Here is a 16,484-nt window from a genome sequence, read left to right on the forward strand (position 1 = left end):
GACACCACCTTAATAAACGATCAAACTGGGACTTCCCTGGTGGATCAGTGGTTAAGAATCTGCCTGCCAATGCAGGGGACACAGGTTCGAGCCCTGGTCCGGGAAGATCCCACATGCTGCGGAGCAACTAAGCCCAAGCGCCGCCAACTACTGAGCCTGTGCTCTAGAGCCCGTGAGCCACAACTACTGAGCCCGTGAGCCACAACTACTGAGCCCGCATGCCACAACTACTGAAGCCTGCGTGCCTAGAGGCCATGCTCCGCAACAAGAGAAGCCACTGCAACGAGAAGCCCGTACACCGCAACAGAGTAGCGCCGCTCACCGTAGCTAGAGAAAGCCCACACGCAGCAACAAAGACCCAATGCAGACAAAAATAAATAAATAAATGAATTTAAAAAAAAAAAGGCACTTCAATAACTAACTAAATAAATAAATGGTCAAACTTAACATCACCAGTAATAGGTCAAAGCCATGTCATCATGTTCCACCTAATGGGATACAGTAAAGGGACGACAGCATCACTTCTGTGCATCACCTGAATCTAATCATGGGAGACGTCAGACAAACCTGAATCGAGGGACAGTCTACAAATTAACTGGCCTGTAATGTTAAAGAATATTAAAGGCGGCATAAAGGTCAAGAATGGACTGAGGAATTCTAGATAGGAGACTAAAGAGACATGATAACTAAATACAACACATGATCCTGGATTGAATCCTTTTGCTATAAAGGTCATTCTAGGGTCAGTGGGCAAAACTTAAACGAGGTCTATGGGCTAAGAGTACATCATGGTAATTCTTAATGTGATACCCACAACTTTTCTGTGAGTTTTAAATTATTTTTTAAAAACCAAATAAAATAAACACACAACAAAAAACATAACCAGTGTGTCTAGCAAATAAGTCCTTATGCTCTCCAGGCCCAGCTTGCACACCATTTGTGTGACTTCCTGGAAATCACTTTCTTTTTCTGGGTCTACTTTTTCTTATTGCAAAATGGGAGCTTTGGATGTTAACAAATAATCCCTTTGGTTTTCTAGACCAAACAAGGTAGCAGCCTCCCCCGGGCCAGTTGTAAAGAAAGGACTTGTGGTTGAACACAGGGGCTCTGAGTTGCCCTCCAGTGGCTCTGTGCCCTCTGCCTCTACCACCCTCGAGGGCAGTCCTGGTGTTTACACAAGCAGGTGGCCCCAGTGCCGGTGCTTGAAGGGCAGGCCCAAAGGAGTATGACACAAAATCACAAATGGCTGCAACTAAGATTCTCATACTTGAGTGAGTGTTCACTGGAATCACCTTCAGGTTCCTGGCAAATCCCATTTCACATGCAGATTCCCGGCAAGTCCCCCCTAACACTGACTTAAACCCCTGGGAGTTTGTCTGGCACCATTAGAAGTCTAGAAGCGATGCAGCAGCGCAAACCCTGCCAGCGAATCGGGACTCACGGTCTCTCCACTCCATCAACCTCTACGTGTTATGCTTGTTGCCTCAGGGTTGCAATATGGCTGCTGCTCTTTGAACAAGCCTGACATACTCTCACCCATGAAGTTTGCATTTGCTTTCCCTCTCCTGGAGTCCACTTCCTTACCTCCTTCAGGACTTTGCTCCAATGTCATCTTCTTAGTAAGTGACTAATAAGGGGGTGACTACAACCCCCCAATCCCTTTCCATCACCACCACCATCAGTACCTAGAACTCCCCGTCTCCCTTCTCTGCTTTATTTTTCTTGGCCATTCACATTGCCATCTGACCCTGCAATAGTTTTTTTTTGTTTAATGTTTTTCTCCCCACCCTAAAATTAAGCACTGTGAAGACAGGGGCTTCTGTCTGTTCTATTCACTGCTGTATTCCCAGCACTTAGAACAGTACTTGGAATATACGGGTAACAGGTGCTCAGTAAATATTCGTTCAATGAAAGAATGTACTTCAGGAGGTGCATTTGAATTCTGGGCAGGAAGAGGATATGGGAAGAGGAGAAATGGGTGATATCTATAATAGGAAAAGCAAAAACATTTCCAGAAATCCCTAGCCAACTTCTACTTGCATCTCCTCAGCCAAAACCATGCCCCATGGCCACCCACTGGTGCAAGGGAGTCTGGGAATATGAGTATTTTTAGTTGGGTGCACTGCCCTCCTTGAACAAAATTATTTTGTAAGTAAGGAGGAAGGGAAAAATGGATATTGGAAAGGCAACTTGCAGTGTCCACCTCATGGATCTATCCTGGATCTAATAAAGCAGAACCTCTGAGGGTGGTATTTTTGGTGCAGGTGATCTGTTATAAGAAAAATGGCCAGAAAGAAAGGATGAGCCCAGAGCAAATTTTTCTTAAGCCATCCTGGGTGGTGAATACACTGGTTGTGAACATCTGTTTTGTTGACTTCCCAGAGCACACTCCACCCCAACTGCTACCCCCATCAACTTTTTTGAGGAATACCTTTATTTCCACCATCACCACCCCATGTACACATGGGTACTGCAGTAGGATTCTTGGAGGTCTTGTTCATATATCATGTTCCCACCCATCTAACCCAAACCACTGAATTGGAATCACATCCCCATGAAGTTGGCACTGGGACTTCTAAGTCTCTCCGAATGACTGAGTCACGTAAACAGAGAGCTGCTGGCAGGCGTATATTCTAAGTCACAGACTGGAGCAGCTGAGGAAACAGCATGAACTCCACACAGAAAGTACAGTGAGATAGAGAGGGTCTTTGTGGGGTCTGAGTCCCTGGCACTAGGTCGTTCCTGAGAACTGGTTCTGTCCTTGCCCATGGTGTCCACAGCATGCTTCTGTGTCCTTACTTCGTTCAGGCCAACTTAAGCGAATCTTTAGTAGTGGCCAAGAGTTCTAACTAACACACACCCAGACCTAGGCATCTGAAAACAGAAAGAAGTAACTCTGGAGGTCAGGTGCCCAGGCTTGGAGGAAGAAGAGAAATACCGCAGTTGCCATATTGACAAGCAAGGGGACCCCAGCCAAGGGTGAGTTCCAGCCCCCTGGCTGGTCCGTGGAACTCTAGAACCGCCTATCTCAGCCACACAAGTGAGCCCACGGCTAACGGGAGGAATGAGTGGTATTAAAATAGGACCTCAAGGTTAAGGGTGATTAAGGGTGATTTGGTTTTATTCCCACCACTCTGCCCTTCTGTCCCTGGCTTGCACTACTTGTAGAACATGTAGGTGCCTATCAGTCCTGAGGCGCAGGTGCACTAGAGGCACAGAATCAAAAAATACAGGCTTTAGAGTCTGGAAGTCCAGCTTCATCACTAGCCCTACGTCTTTAGCCAAGTTAGTTAATTTCCCTAAATTTCATCAGTAAACCAGTGACAACCATTCCCACCTGGGAGGATTAAACGACTATGGGTGTGTAAAGTACCTAACAACACCTGGCAAATCCCTCAAGCAGCAGAGCCCTGGAACCCCTTTGGATCTCAGGGCTGGAGCTGACACAGAGGCAGGAGGCCCCTCCAGGAGAAGCGTCAGTGCCACAATGGGCACGCGGCCATGCCCTGCACACCAGGCTAACCGCAGTGCTCTCCCAGGAGTCAGGGCCTCGTGTTTGTTTGTTTGTTTTGGCCGCAGCACGCAGCTTGTGGGATCTTAGTTCCCTGACCAGGGATCGAACCCGGACCCCTGGCAGTGGAAGCGCCGAGTCCTAACAACTGGACTGCCAGGGAATTCCTTGGGCTTCGTGTTTTTTAGCAGCAACTACTTCTCATTTCCTGTAAGACTTCCACGCTACAGGGAGCCGACAACTAGAACCCAGAGGGAGGGAAAGAGGCCCTGGGAAGACAGGATAAGGGGAAGCTAGTCTTGAATTCTTTTAATTCAGCACCTACCATGTGCCAGTCATATCGATGCGCTTTCCACACATTATTGCCTGTTTTAATCTCTCTTGGCTGATAAACGGAGGAGCAGAAGGGGCACAGCTGTTAAATGATATTGACAGCTAATCTGGACAGGCAGTTCTGAAATCTGCTCATAGCTCAGAATTAACTGGGAGGGGACCACTAGCTTAGAACACGAACAGCTGCTGCCATAGCTCGGGCACAGACTTCAGACCGGAGCCTGAGCCCTGCCCCCTCCGCCTTGATGCTCCGACGGAGCCCCTTTTATTAAGCAGCCAGTTCTTTTCCCAGGTGCTGATCACTGCAGCTGGGCTCCAAATACTCTTGAACCCCTCTTGGAAAAAACAAGGAAGAGAGAGAAGGGAGAACATAAAAAGAGAAGTAGAAAGAGTCAGAGGGAAGAGAAGGCAGGCAACCAACTCTGTAACGATACTCATTCCTTTATTATCGACTGCGTTAATTAGAACAGGGCTGGAGCCTGCAGGTTGCTGGCAGCACTGAGCTGCAGGTGCATTTCGGCTCAACAGAGAGATCTCATCCTAAGCCAGGAAGACAGAGGGTCATGTCTTATATATATATTTATATATTACATATGTCCTGTATCGTCATATGTATAGAGTGACAAGAATGGGCCACAGCATTGTTAACTGTTGTCCTAAATAAAGACCGTAGCAACAGACACGGAAATTTGGTCCTAATCAAGGCCCTTACTTTGTCAACCAAGTGTTTGATACATCAAAAGGAAAAGAAGAGAGAGAGAGACAGAGAGACTGAGATCCAGCCACCCCGGTGGCCCTGTTCCCAGCGTATCTTACACTGAGTGTAGAGTGTCCCCCGTGGAGGTAAACACACACACAAACACGCACACACATACACACGTACACAAAACTGCAGGCAGGAGCTCCTCCTCTGACCACACCTTGGGCCCAGCCCTCAGACTGGGGGTGAAGAAGTTGGGTATATTGTGCTATAAGACTGTGAGGGTCAAGTGACCAGACAATGCGGAGTCGATGTGTCCAGGTGATGAACGGGGCTAACACGTGCGGCTTCATCCACAAATGAGAAAGAGGTCAGTGGGAGAGGCTGCTCAGCGCAGGACTGGAGGTCCCTCTGTGCCCAGGCCCCCTGGGAAATTTCTACACACTGGTCTTGTCCCAGCCACAGCCGAAGCTCTGATCTGAATCCTGAGTCTCAAATAATCTCCTGGGCTCTGATGAGAAATGTTATTTCCTTGAAGGACAGAAGCAAGTGGCAACTGAGTGGCCCAGCTACCTGGTCCCGTAGTTACAGCAGCGGTGACAGCATCACTGAATTAAACTAAACCATAGCTTGGTCCTTAGAGCAGAACTTGAACTGTGCAAGCAGCTTTCAGTTCCTGACAGAAAGAGAAAAACCAGGTAGTCGGCCCCTACCGCCACCTCCCACGCCCCCAATTTCATGTCAGTTTCATGCCTTTCCCCCAGTGACAAAACTCCTCATGTTCTAGGAACTGGAGACTCCGTTATCAGGTCGTTTTGAAATCCCAAACCACATGTTTTCATTCATGATTACCTCTTTACCCTTCCACTAAAATATACAATTAAAAGGTAAGTCAATGAAAATTAATCTCTCTTTTTTTTGGTAGAAATTTACTCGAGATACCTGGAGACATACCGGGTTGTCACAAAGGAAAGTGAGGAGTACTTCCCTAGGGACCAATTTGCACAATGCTGAAGAAAGGGTCAGTCTTGTCAACAAAACAGTGCCCAACAAACGTGATTCAGAAACAGGGGTAACAGGCAGAGCTGGCAGGTTGCGCCTGAGCCTCCATCTCCTGTGCTCAGTGAGGGGGAAAAGCAACAGATTCTGTGGTACCTTTGTTTAGCCAGAGGGAGAAGGATACTGATGCCTTCCACTGTGAACGGGGATCCAGGCAGCTGCAAGGAAAATGATGAAAGCAGGAAGGAGCAGCATCTCGAAGATGGGGAGCTGGCCTGATTGCTTGTCGGCCAAGGTTAGTTCTCCGAGGGGACAGAAACAAAGGGCCGTCCCTCGATGACTGTCCACATTGTCTCTATTACTGTTCCATTTCCTGAAGGTCCCAAGGAGGCAGCAACCGGTGGGTTCACAATTCGCATCCACGGGTTGGGAAGGTGGGCAGGAAGCAGAGTTTGGGAAGCCACGAGTTCTTGCCAAAGCTGAAAAGCATGGACCGTGTGGCTGAGGTCACTGGAGTCCTTGAGAAGGAGCCCAAGAAACCGAAAGAGGTTGTTTGCGACCCAGAAAGTGGAGAGCGGTCTCTGTCCACCGGAAGCACAGGCTCAACACCGCCAGGATGGACGTCTCTTGGCCTCGGTGGACACCTAGCATTTTTCTAGTCCCAGAAAGTGCTCAGGAGCTGCTTACCGGCAGTGCAGCAGGAGATGGGAGATTACGGAGCGCGCTGGGTAGGAAAAGCACTCTCTTCTCAGGCCCTGCCGCCCTCCCTTCTGGGGGCAACTGACAGGGAGGAGCATGAGGTCTGATTGGGGCGGGGGGTCTAAAGTCAGGAGACGAGGAGGCTGTGCGGCGACCATGGCAAGCTCAGGCGAGGGCACCTCTCCCAGAAGAACTGAGCTCCACGAATAAATAACATTAATTAAATAAAGGAGGCTAAGAGCCAGCAGAGGCATGGTCTGCCAGATTCTCGCCCCGCACACATATGCACATGCGCACACACACACGCACGCACGCACGCACGCACACCGAGCGTCAGGCGAGATGATCCAGGGTTGGCTGCCCCGTCCCTGGGGTCTGGGGGATGGGCAGCCCGACTGAAGGTTGTCACTCGTGGTCTAGCGCTGTCGTGGGGAGCAGAGCAGCGGAGGGCAGCGAGGCGTGTGCAATGGAAGGTGGAGGCCGCTGAGGACTCTGGCACCTGCAGGGGAAGGGGATGAGGTGGGCGAGAGCGGAGGGTGGGGAAGTGCAGGAAACAGAAAAGTGAGGACTTTTCTTTCCCTCATCCTCTCGCTGTAGGAAGTTGGCTCCCACAGCCCCAGTTTTCACTCTCCCTTCATGCCCTTTGGGTACAGCCCAAACCCTCCTCAGCCTCAACCAGCCCATGGGGTTACCATGCCTTCTAAGTCTACTGCCCACTCTGACCGTGATGGTACTGACCAGGATCTGGACTTTCGGACTTTAGATGTGGAAGGTCTTTCCAGAAAGCTGTCCAACCGCATGAGTCTCTCCATGTGTAATGCACGGGGGTCTTGTTCTTGATCGTGAGAGAATTCCATCTCAAAGACCGCTGGAGGGGACACATCCAGCTCCAGAAACATGATGTTCTCGGCCTGTGGCGGGAATATCAGGCCAGACGTGAGCACTGGCCCCGACGCCTGCATCTTCTGGGCACTTGGGAAATAGCGGGAGTAGCAAGGGTGATGAGGCAGGTAGAGGAAGCAGAGGTTGTGAGCATCACCTCCCTTGGGCGCTCTCTCCCCTCCCCCCTTCTACTTCCCAGCTTCTTACCCTATACCTGGGGTGTGACCCCATTGCCATGGCAACCCGAGCATACTGGCTGATAGGCCTCTTGTAGCCCACTGCAGATGTTGGCCGCTTCTTCATTTGGCTGTTACTGCTGTAGGGAAGAGGCTATATTTAAATCTATTTCCTCCGAACACAAAGGGAAAATGATATCATGATGGGTTAAGCACCATTCAGGTAGTCAGTAGGCCCTGCAGACTGCAGGTTCTGGAATTTTCTTTTCTTTGCTCTAATACAACCTGACAACTCAAAATAGTATAACACAAGGAGACACATACTTCTCCACTCTCGTTGCTTCAATTATTTTCCACAGTGAAAAGGTTTGACTAAAGGCTGGAAAAAAGAAAGGAAATCCAATCTTATTTTTAGCTGTCAGACTTGTAGACTGACTTCACACACTATATAAAACCATCAATTAGTGGTTCTGCTTTTCATTTTCCTTCATAGGATTTAACACAATAAAATGATTAGAAACTCAGGCTTGAACTGCAGGTGTTCCAAACTAGCCAAAACAATCTTGAAAAATAACAAAAGTAGAGGATTCACATTTCCACATTTCCCAGTTTCAAAACTTATTTCAAAGCTATAGTAATCAAGGCTGTGTGATACTGGCAGAAGGACCGACATATGGACCAATGGAATAGAATTGAGAATCTAGAAATAAACCCTCATATTGGGTGGGCCAAAAAGTTGGTTCAGGTTTTTCCATAAGATGTTACTGAAAAAGCCGAACGAACTCTTTGGCCAGCCCAATATTTTCGGTCAATTGATTCTCTATAAGGGTACCAAGACCATTCAACAGGGAGTGAACAGTCTCTTCAGCAAATGCTACAGGGACAACTGGATGTCCACACACAAGAAAATGAAGTTGGACCCTTCCCTTGTACCATATATAAAAAACTAACTCAAAATTAATCATAGACTTAAATGTAGGAGCTAAAACTATAAAACTCTTAGAATAAAACAAAGGAGTAAATCTTCATGACCTTAGATTAGGCAATGGTTTCTTAGATATGACATCAAAAGCCCAAGCAACCAAAGAAAAAATAAATAGGACTTCATTGAAAACTAAAAACTTCTGTGCTTCAAGGGACATCATAAAAAAAGTGAAATAACAATCTTCAAAATGGGAGAAATTACTTGCAACTCATAAATGTGATAAAGGACTTGTATCTAGAATATATAAGTAACACTTACAAATCAAGAATAAAAAGACAAATAACCCTGTTTAAAAATGGACAAAGGATCTGGGCAGCCATTTCTCCAAAGAAAATATACAAATGGCCAATAAGCACAAGGAAAGCTCAACATTATTAGTCATTATGGAAATGTGAATCAAAACCATAATGAGATACCACTTCACAGCCACTAGGATGACTATAATCAAAGAAGACAGAAAAGAGCACATGTTGGTGAAGATATAGAGAAATCGGAAACTTCATGCATTGTTGGGAATATAAAATGATGCAGTCACTTTGGAAATGGTTTGGCAGTTTTCAAAAAGGTAAACATAGAGTTGCCATGTGACCTAGTACTTCCACTACTAGATACATATCATCAAGAGAATTGAAATCACGCCCACACAAAAACTTGTATATAAATGTTCATAGAAGCATTATTCATAAAAGCCAAAAAGTAGAAATAACCCCAATGACCATTGACTTATGAATAAACAAAATGTGGAATATCATAGAATGGAATATTATTTGGCAACAAAAAGGAATGAAGGACTGATGCATGCTACAAGGTGGATGAAACTTGAAAACGTTTTGCCAAGTGAAAGAAGGCAGACACCAAAGACCACATGTGATATGATTCCATTTATATCAAGTATCTGGAATGGGCAAGTCCGTAGTGACAGAAAGTAGATTGGTGGTTTCCTAGGGATGGGGACACTGGGGAGAATGAGGAGTGACAGCTAATGGGTTTGGGGTTTCTTTCTGGAGTGATGAAAATGTTCTGGAATTAGATAGTGGTAATGTTATACAACTCTGTGAATATACTAAAATCCACTGAATTATACCCTTTAAAATGGTGAATTTTATGATATGTGAATTACATCTCAATAAAGGTATCATTTATAAAACATACAAAACTCAAGCTTGGCTTTTTTTGTTTGTTTTTTTGGCCGTGTATAATGGTCTGCTGGATCTCAGTTCCCCGACCAGGGACTGAGTGCTGAAGGCACTGAACCCTAACCACTAGACCACCAGGGAACTCCCAGGCTTGGCTTTTAAAAAGTGCATATTCTTTGACCGATATTCCCAGTCCTAGGAATTTCCCTAAGGAAATAATCAGAGATAGTGACAATTTATAAGCAGAGATGTTTGCTGCAATATTATTTACAAATGCAAACAATCAGAAACAACCCAAATGTGCACCAATAGGGACCAGTTTATTATTCAGCCAAGTGAAGGAATAGTATGTAGTCATTTAAATCGTCTTATGGCTCTGTGTAGACATGAAAAGGTTTCCACAACATATTAAATAAAAAAGCAGATAAAAAGATGACTTTTTTTGTTTTGTTTTTATAGGAGTGTGTGTACGTGCGTGGATGCTTAGAAAAAAGTGTGGATATTCAACAAAATGTTAACAATGATTGTCTTTGGATGGAGTGATTACGGGTGATTTTTATTACCTTTATGCCTTTCTGCAATATCTAAATTTTTTACAATGTATTGCCAATCTTATATCTAATAAATTATTTCAAATACTCAGAAAAGCATGGAAAATAATATATATCTGTTCGCCTATCATCCAGCATTGTCAAATCTTAACATTTTATTATACTTAACACCAAATCTTTAAGAAATAAAATGTAGACACAGTTTTTAAGACTCCATCACTTTCCTTCTCCAGAATTAATCACTCTCTTGAGTTTTGTGTTTATCAATGTCAGGCATATTTTTATACTTATTTATATATGTGGCTATTCATAAACAATATATATGGTATCTGTATGCCTACTTCTAAGTTTTATACTGTATGGCATACATACTATATACTGTTTTGTGTCCAACAAACATGTCTTTTATATTTATCCATGCTGCTCTAGATTAGATGATTAAAGTTTAACTATATTGACTATCTTAAGGTTTCAATATAGCATTTTATATATGTTATATATATATTTATGTTTTTTTATATATTCTCTTGTTGATAGACATCTAGGTCAATTCCTTTTTCTCTCTCCCTTTCTTTTTTTTTCTCTCTTTTTTTTCTCTCTCTCCCTTTCTATTTAACACAGTGCTGTTGTGAAGAGTTCTGTGTAGGTATCTTGAAGTACATATTCAAGTTTCCCTGGGGTATATATACCCAGGGCCGGAATGGTTCCGATGTGCATTTTCAGCTTTACCAAATTGCCAAATTGCTTTTCAGAGTGGCTCTATACCGACGAGAAAGTTCCCGTTGCTCTATATCCTGGCCAGCTCATGGTATGTTAAGACTTTTTACTCTCAGCAACTTAATGAGCGTGAGGTATTGTATTATTCAAAACAAAGATAGGAAAGAGAACAAGTTATTTCCGCTAAAAACCATACTGCAGGCTTTGGAGTGAGGTAGATCTGAGTTCGAACGTTGGCTCTACCCCTTACAACTTTGTTACCTTGGGAAGCGGCTTAGTATCTCTGAGCCTCAGATATCTCATCGATATCCTACAGAATTGCTGAGATTAAACAAGATAAGCACTTAGCACAGTACACCGCAAGGGCTCAACACGTGGCAGCTGTGATGATTATTAATTCTCAATTCCACTTGTTAATTTCAAACAGGGATACAGATGAGCAACGAAAAAAGCCAAAAGGCAGACAGAAAACAGAAGAGAAGAAACAGGCTGAGTAATTCAGAGATAGGACGTTATGTCCTTGAATAGGAGAACAAGCCGTGCAGGCGCCGACGGAACAGTGCCCGCCTTCTGCCACAGAGAGTAACAAGAACCACATTCCCAGGGTTTTTTTTTTACCAAGTGTATATAAAAGAGTGCTGGATCCCACTTAGGGTCCCCGCCGACCCCTCTTCATAGATGAAAACAAGGAAGATGAGGCTGTAGAAGCCCCAGCTGGTTCTGCTGCTATAGACCCTCTGGAAGGTGGGCGGGCTGTGCATGTGGAGAGTGGCAGCACCGGGGGAGGGGAGCGGGAAAATCAGTAAAATAACAACTTATCATTTATAAGGTGCATCTGTGCATCCCATTTGAACTTTACAACCTCCAGAGGTGCAGGCAGGGCAGACAAGGAGATGAGGCTCAGAAAAGCGAAAGCGCCTTTGTGTCCAAGATCGTACAATTAGGAAGAGACTCGGAATGGATTCTTCCCAAATACTCTTTTTAGGATGCCACGCTGTCTTTCAGGAGCGCACACAGAACAGCCTGGGCCTGAGTGTGCCTTGAAGGCTGCAGGCTCTGGGAACAGCACAGGGGGACAGGGCTGGGTGAGCAGAGCAGTGGATCAGGGTGAATTGGCAGCCTGACCCAATAAAGATGCCAGGGCTATTCTGGGTGGCAGGTGGGAAGAAGGGGGTGGGGGAGGGGAGTCTGTAATTGGGACACCAAGCTTCCCATCTACTCTCTCCTCTGCCTCAGGCCTACTTTCCATGATTGATCCGTCTGTAGTAAGCAGGTTGTGGCTGACAGCCTAGAGTGGAGGCCTGGCCCTGCGAGTATCCACCCCTCTTGAAAGAAACCCACAACAGCTTTCCTGTGCGTCGTAATCCTCAGAGTTCTCTTACGACCCTCCCTCCACATAGCTTCTATCACGAGATTATATATATTTTCCTCTTAATATTAAAAAGTTCTCTCTCAGTCCCATCTCAGAGGCTGACCCCAATCTCATTACCAGCTCTGTCTGCTCACCACCTTTTTCCCCTCCTGTTCTGAAAGCCGGCAGCCAGCATCATAGGGTGTGTTTTCCTTCTCGGTCCTTTACAAGCACCTGACACAGCAAATCTGACTTTTCTCCGTGATTGGATCCCTCCTTCCCTGCAAGTGAGCTGTCCACCTTGTAGCATTCCCCTGCATGTCTGAAATCCCACTCTTCTCAGTTCCCCTTCACACAGCACGCGGCCTGCCTGGGCAGGCAAAAACTTCTCCCTGTTTCAGATTCTTTTTCAGCTGTCACAGGCCTGTGAATCAATCTAGGGACGCAACTCAGAGCTGAGCATGTTCTGGCTGAGGTAAACTTTGCCTCTGTAAGGAAACCAGTTTAACTTTCTATCCTGATTCTATTTAGAGCAAGGAATGCTCTACTCTCTCTCTCTCTAAATTTGGAGGCAGCCTGATTTAAAGATCAAAATCTAGAACGAAAGCAACAAACCAAACTGTCCTTCTATGGCACTTGTAAGGCATGATGGCAAATTGGTTTCTCTGGAGTGCCCACAATTATCATACTGGCTTACTGGTACTATTGCAGCCATTTATGGATCATCTTCTCTGTGCCAGGTACTGGCCTGGAACACCCTCCACCCCACCTCCAACACGCACCACACACACTATCTCACTTCAATCTTGATAATCCTGCAGGGATTTTTTTTTTTTTAAATCCCGACTTTTATCTGAACTTGGGTTCAGAGAGGTTAAGAAAAACCTTCTCAAGGCAGAGCAGGGACTAGAATTCAGAACGTTCTAAATCCAAAATCCAGTCTCTTTCTACTGCACCATGATACTTTGAGAAGAATCTAGGATAGCAGGGATTGCAAAAGGCAAGTGGCTAAAGTTACAAATAGAATTTTGTGAACTGTAAACCATGGGCTACAGACGTTGCCAAATATACAACCCTTAGAAGACAGTTTTGTATAAACACAATTAAAAATAAGGTCCATGATGAGTAACCAAAAATAAAAGGTCATATTGGTAAAACAGTCGTGGTTAGAGCTGGCTGCAGAAATGTGTTTTGCAAAGTAACTTTAACACAAAAGCGTTTGCGATTGTGGAAGGGACCTCACCTGAAGTTACTGTGCCTTAACTAGCAGTGGCCTAGAGATAGCGGAGAAAAAAGAAAAAGGGATAGACATCCAGAATAAGTTGATACAGAGTGTGTTTCAAGAGCTCCCCGACAATAACTCCTTGTTTTCAAGAGAGGCTCGGGGAAGAGTGTGTAGGGTCAATGCTTGCAGCTAGCGGAAGAGGGGAAACATTTTTCCAACAAAGGCTTTCTAAAGGGACGGTATGACTTTAGGTAATTTCTTTCCAACAATGCCTTTTTCCTCTCCTTTTGAGCAGCCTTCAGTGTTCTAATCCCCAACACACCACAGGCCAAACTGAAGCAAAATATTCCACGCTTGAATTGAGCAAATGGGACAATGCCTTGATGAGTTAAATATGCTTTGGGAAGAAAGAGGTTTTTCAGCCCTGATTAAGTTATGTTGCAAACAGTGGGACCCAATCCTCCCAGAGAGGCAGCTTGTTCTACAGTCTCAGTCCACAGGGCTCCCTGAAATGCGGGAAGCTGCGTCCAAGGACCTGCCCACCCTCAGCCTTCCGCTGTGAAAGGAGGGGCTTGGGGCAAAAGATCTCAGAGATCCAGGCCAGTGATTCTTATGCTGTGATGCTACCCTGGGGCTGTCTGTTGCTGAGTCACTATCACGCTTGGGAATTCCAATTAGGAGGGAATTGTGTTTACTTTATTTTAACCACCAACTGCTGCCATACAAAAGTAATTTTTTTAAAAATGAATTTATTGAGATTGAATTTATTTAAAAATGAGTTTATTGAGCTGTCAGAGCTTGAGGATTTTTGGCTGCACCGTGCGGCATGTGGGATCTTAGTTCCCACACCAGGGATCAAACCCGTGCCCTCTGCAGTGGAAGCCTGGAGTCTTAACCACTGGACCGCCAGGGAAGTCCCAGTAGAAAGTAATTTTAAAAATTTGTTTTGTATAAAAACTTCCTAGATCTATTATTACTTTTCTTTTTTTTTTTTTGTAATTTATTTATTTATTTATCTATTTTTGGCTGTGTTGGGTCTTCGTTGCTGCGTGTGGGCTTTCTCTAGTTGTGGCAAGCGGGGGCTACTCTTCTTTGTAGTACGTGGGCTTCTCATTGTGGTGGCTCCTCTTGTTGCGGAGCACGGGCTCTAGGCGAGCGGGCTTCAGTAGTTGTGGCATACGGACTCAGTACTTGTGCTCGCGGGCTCTAGAGCACAGGCTCAGTAGCTGTGGCGCACGGGCTCAGTTGTTCCGCGGCATGTGGGATCTTCCCAGACCAGGGCTCAAACTCGTGTCCTCTGCATTGGCAGGTGGATTCTTAACCACTGCACCGTCAGGGATGCCCTATTATTACTTTTCTTTTGTATTTTTGTGATTTTTTTTTTAAGTTCTGAGATAAATATTATTTATTGCAGTTATCAGACAATGGACAAGTGACATTAGGAAAAAGAAAATAATCTGTAGTAGTAATTCAGAATAGCATGTAGTTGACTACCTGGTATTTATTAATGTCTTTTTGAAGTAATTTATTTATTGGAATTTTTCTTAAAGAAATCTATAATACCTGTTTATATCAACCGTATTTAAGCACAGTGGAGAACACTGGGATGTCACAATTGCCTTAATACCTTTGACCCTTTACCCAGATATATTTTGATATTTTCTACACAAAATATATACTCTCTGTATTCTGAGGAGGTACATATATATTCTGTATAAAACAGCATGTTTAAGTTGTGAATATACTTAACCATAATTTTGAAAAAGCTTGTAAATGTATTTATATCCTTACAATTTTAATATAAAATTTTAAGGGAACACAGTCGATTTGGGATCCAGTTAGAAGCACTGCTAATAGAGATGTACAAATGCAGGCTGGGGAGCAACTGTGTGCAGATTTAAGTCAAAGGGGTATGTATGTCGAGACCAGTTCTTCCTGAAGAGTTATGGGAAAGAAAACACTATAGCGTAAGCTAAAGCCCACTGCCTGCTTTGAGCCCGTTTTTTTTTTGGTTTGTTTTTTTGCTTGTTTATTTGTTTCTTTGTTGTTTTGGCCTCCTCGTGGCATGTGGGATCTTAATTCCCTGACTAGGAATGAAACCTGTGCTCCCTGCAGTGCAAGTGTGGAATCCCAACCACTGGACCGCCAGGGAATAACCCACAAGCAGCTTTTGAGGAAAGAGCCGAATTCTTAGGCTTCCTAACGGCAAAGAAAACACTGAATCTTTCTCTCTTTGCGTTACTTTCCAAGAGCAAGAAGGATGGTGGGGGGAATCAGAAGAGAAGGGAAAGGTGGGAAAAGAACATCACAGGCAACTCCCTCCGCCCAGAAAGGTTCTGGTTCTGAGGCCTAGAAAAGAACATGTAAAGAGCACAAATTCTCCTTTAAAGCAAAGAGAGGGATAAGAGGCTAGGAAAGGCAATAGCTCAACAGTGAGCAAAGATACCAATCTATATTTTGGAGGACTTCTCTCTTTTTAAAAGTTGTTACTGGGCTTCCCTGGTGGCGCAGTGGTTGAGAGTCCACCTGCCGATGCAGGGGACACGGGTTCGTGCCCCGGTCCGGGAAGATCCCACATGCCGCGGAGCGGCTGGGCCCGTGAGCCATGGCCGCTGAGCCTGCGCGTCCGGAGCCTGTGCTCCGCAACGGGAGAGGCCACAACAGTGAGAGGCCTGCGTACCACAAAAAGAAAAAGAAAAAAGTTGTTACTGGTATCTACTCTAAAAATTATTTAACATGTGCTATTTTAAGATAGCTGTTTTATTTTTAAAAATCTGTGAATGGTTTTTCAGTGTATGCAAACCATTTTATTTTTTGCAAAAAAAAGAGAAAGAAGTTATTTAAAAGGTTTTTTAATTTAAAAGTTATTCGAGTAAAAGGAAGAAACTAAACTTAAAAAAAAACAGAACAAAGAATGGAAATTCATAAACGTTAAGCAGAAAGCTTATCTTAGCTTCAGGCAAAGCATCCACCACGCTTTGGAGTCTGGATCGTGTGCTTAGGGGGTCAAGTAAAAACTGCAGGGACAATGTTTTGAGAAATGAATAAACACCTCTGAAGCATGAAAGTTTCAAAACTCAAATCAAGATCCATTCTCAGCTCCAGATTAAAGGAGATGGAAGAGGCATGACAATTAAATGCAATGCACCATCACAGGTGAGCCGGTGGGGGAATTGCTGTAAAGGACATTATTGAGGTAACAGAATTTCCTGAATTTAA

The 16,484-nt window shown here is 44.7% G+C and overlaps 1 protein-coding gene across 2 annotated transcripts in view; it reads right to left on the bottom strand.

Annotated features, from left to right (window-relative positions):
* Window positions 1-4,267: 4,267 nt before the first annotated feature.
* Window positions 4,268-16,484, bottom strand: part of KIF3C (kinesin family member 3C) — a 35,515-nt gene continuing 23,298 nt past the window's right edge. The window contains exons 6-8 of one of the 2 annotated variants that reach the window (XM_032653190.1): window positions 7,332-7,440; window positions 6,981-7,153; window positions 4,268-6,741 (exon numbers count right to left, since the gene is read on the bottom strand). In XM_032653190.1, the coding sequence (XP_032509081.1) occupies window positions 6,648-6,741; window positions 6,981-7,153; window positions 7,332-7,440 (376 nt within the window). In that variant the 3' untranslated portion in view covers window positions 4,268-6,647. The remainder of the gene's footprint in view (window positions 6,742-6,980; window positions 7,154-7,331; window positions 7,441-16,484) is intronic. The other variant, XM_032653191.1, reaches the window with a different exon arrangement.

This window comes from Phocoena sinus, chromosome 13 (genome assembly GCF_008692025.1).
Source record: "Phocoena sinus isolate mPhoSin1 chromosome 13, mPhoSin1.pri, whole genome shotgun sequence".
Classification (NCBI taxonomy): domain Eukaryota; kingdom Metazoa; phylum Chordata; class Mammalia; order Artiodactyla; family Phocoenidae; genus Phocoena; species Phocoena sinus.